Raw genomic sequence first — 3,473 nt, 5'->3', positions numbered from 1 at the left:
AAAAAAAATTGCATTGTTCTTCATTGCATTCATATCATTTGCTCCATTATAAGTATAGGTTGACTTTCCCTTGATGCTTATTAACTTCTCGCAAACCTTAATTGTTTTTAAAGCTTGGTTATTCTTTCCTTCATGTCATCTCTCTCACTTCCTTCTCACCTCAAACAGACAGGCAGACAGAAACAGAACAGGGAACAACAGGGAGACAGAAAGACAAGCAAATATTCTCTTTTCCAGACAGAAATGTACTAGAGAGGGGCGGACTACCTCAAGGTACAGCTCGAGTGATGGGAGCCACATCTTCACTACCTGCTCTCTTCATCATTCATACCATTTACACTTCACACGATCAATCAATACTGTAACCAACTATCCTGGCCATTCAACAATCGCATTGCCGAGGTCTTACTTTATTAGCGCCATATATGAATGTCTCCTCACGGTAGTCATCATAATATTTAATGCTACAGCTTTCAGGTCTATGTGAGGTCAGTAAGATTTTCATCAAACATTCAGGCCAGTATTATCTTTGTCACTGTTCATGAAGCACTTACATGAATTTATATTATTGGTCAGCTACTATTGGTCTTTGCAAGCATGTTAGCAATATGCTAACATGCTTGCATATTGCTACCCGAATCAACCTACCCTGGCTTTGCGCCCTGGAGAGGCCACTCCAGACCGACAACCAGAGCGCAACTCCATAGTCTCCTGAGACTGATGGATCCTTACTACTAGCAATATGTGTTGAGATGCCAACATGCAATAGTAGCCAGTCGAATCTAATCTCAAATCTTTTTTTTTTATTAGCAGCTAAGGCATTAGAGATGATGATTAGATGATTGTGGCTAAGGCATTAGATGATTGTGTTACCGAGGCCGAGAAGCAACGTGATAATGTAAGAGAAACAATCAAGCTTTTACTCTCAGTTCTCATGATAACCTTCGATTTTGCAAAGCATAAATATTTGCATATACTAAAATGTATTCGGCTAATAGAACAATGAGAGATATCGTGGCCAATTTCTTTCTCAGCTTCCGAGTGTTAATCTAAATGGAACCATTCTGCATCTTAGCGAAATAAGAACGAGCTCCTCGGCCCGGAGGTAATGAGGAAATATAAATGCATTGCCCGAATTTTTGGGTGGGGAGGAGAGGCGACCCAGAGACGGAGGAGCAACCAGGAGATCTTCAGTACACCCACGGTTAGTGTCCCTGGTTGGCTCAACCTCTCTCCCTCCACCACTCTTATTACACGTAGCAAATTCTCTTGTTTTGTGAGATTAGTTCAGTCTGGCTTAAATCTTTACAACTATATTATAGGCGAGTAATTTTTTTTTTTTTGTGGAGGAAGAAATGCAAGTTTCTTGTCCCCCCCCCTACCCATGACCCCTGCAACACCTACCATACTCAGGAGGGGGCGATATACCCCCTTCCTCCCCCTCCTCCTCTCACCCATTTTCCCACCACTCAGAAATATGGATTTCAGAAATATGCATTTTCCAGTTATCATCCATACTAATATCCAGTGACTGCCAACACTTGCCACAATATCCATCTGGATGTTGTCAGTCACACCTCACCCAGCAAGCTTCATCCATCATGCAACCCACTCTCCACCCCCCCCCCCCGTTCACGGTCACCCAGCCCCCCACACCCCCTCTCCCCAGCTATAATCATCCAGCCCCCCACCACCCCTCCCACCCCACTGACAAAGTTCACCCCATCGATACCACTGACAGGCATGCAACCTCCACATAAGTGTGTTCCAACACGGCGTGTTCCAACACTGTGTTCCAACATGGTGTGTTCCAACACCTGTCAAGAGCAGCATCCCAACAGACACCTGTCAGAGCAGCATCCCAACAAACACCTGTCAAGAGCAGCATCCCAACAGACACCTGTCAGAGCAGCATCCCAACAGACACCTGTCAGAGCAGCATCCCAACAAACACCTGTCAAGAGCAGCATCCCAACAAACACCTGTCAAGAGCAGCATCCCAACAGACACCTGTCAGAGAAGCATCCCAACAAACACCTGTCAAGAGCAGCATCCCAACAAACACCTGACAAGAGCAGCATCCCAACAGACACCTGTCAGCAGCATCCCAACAGACACCTGTCAAGAGCAGCATCCCAACAAACACCTGTCAAGAGCAGCATCCCAACAAACACCTGTCAAGAGCAGCATCCCAACAAACACCTGCCAAGAGCAGCATCCCAACAAACACCTGCCAAGAGCAGCATCCCAACAAACACCTGTCAAGAGCAGCATCCCAACAAACACCTGTCAAGAGCAGCATCCCAACAGACACCTGACAAGAGCAGCATCCCAACAGACACCTGTCAGAGCAGCATCCCAACAGACACCTGTCAGCAGCATCCCAACAGACACCTGTCAGAGCAGCATCCCAACAGACACCTGTCAAGAGCAGCATCCCAACAAACACCTGTCAAGAGCAGCATCCCAACAAACACCTGTCAAGAGCAGCATCCCAACAAACACCTGTCAAGAGCAGCATCCCAACAAACACCTGTCAAGAGCAGCATCCCAACAAACACCTGTCAAGAGCAGCATCCCAACAAACACCTGTCAAGAGCAGCATCCCAACAAACACCTGCCAAGAGCAGCATCCCAACAAACACCTGCCAAGAGCAGCATCCCAACAAACACCTGCCAAGAGCAGCATCCCAACAAACACCTGCCAAGAGCAGCATCCCAACAAACACCTGTCAAGAGCAGCATCCCAACAAACACCTGTCAGAGCAGCATCCCAACAAACACCTGTCAAGAGCAGCATCCCAACAAACACCTGTCAAGAGCAGCATCCCAACAAGCACCTGTCAGAGCAGCATCCCAACAAGCACCTGTCACTGCAGCATCCCAACAAGCACCTGTCAGAGCAGCATCCCAACAAGCACCTGTCAGAGCAGCATCCCAACAAGCACCTGTCAGAGCAGCATCCCAACAAGCACCAAAGAATGCAAAGACAAGTGCTGAAGACAGCAGACACAGCCGTCCTGGGGGACTCAGCACAGCATGCCGGATCTCCCCCCTCCCCCCACCCCCCCCCCCTTCCCCCTTCCCAGTCCTCCGGTGCTGCCCTCACGTGCTGACGCCAGCACACAAGAGTGCGCGAGCACGCTCCTTTTTCCACGTTGTTGCAAGGTTGTGCAACACACCGCCACTCGAGCGAAAAGTGACCAACGCTGTTGCTGAGCAAAACTCAAACCACGTCGGAATTTGTTCAGACTGAATATCGTACCGTCGTTTCCTGCTAGCGTATATTGTCTTTGTTTTGGGTCCTTTTATTAAACCTTTAATGTCGTGTTTTGTAGGTTTCAGACCTTCTATATTTACGCATTATGTCTATCGTAGCCAGCCAACGAACACTTGATGGTGTGTGTTGCGTCTCAGGGATACAACACCCAGTCCCTCCTCTCCTAGTAGTGTTGCAGGTAGAGGACCCCAGG

At 48.1% G+C, this 3,473-nt stretch overlaps 1 protein-coding gene across 1 annotated transcript; it reads left to right on the top strand.

Moving 5' to 3' along the window:
- The first annotated feature begins 1,800 nt into the window (after positions 1-1,800).
- Positions 1,801-3,000, top strand: LOC138369578 (uncharacterized). Its single transcript, XM_069332999.1, has one exon. It carries the CDS (start codon positions 1,801-1,803, stop codon positions 2,998-3,000), a length of 1,200 nt encoding a protein of 399 aa, XP_069189100.1.
- Positions 3,001-3,473: the final 473 nt, after the last annotated feature.

Source organism: Procambarus clarkii, chromosome 29 (assembly GCF_040958095.1).
Source record: "Procambarus clarkii isolate CNS0578487 chromosome 29, FALCON_Pclarkii_2.0, whole genome shotgun sequence".
NCBI lineage: Eukaryota > Metazoa > Arthropoda > Malacostraca > Decapoda > Cambaridae > Procambarus > Procambarus clarkii.
The sequence above is the reverse complement of the archived record's forward strand: the minus strand, read 5'-3'. Positions and strand labels throughout refer to the sequence as shown.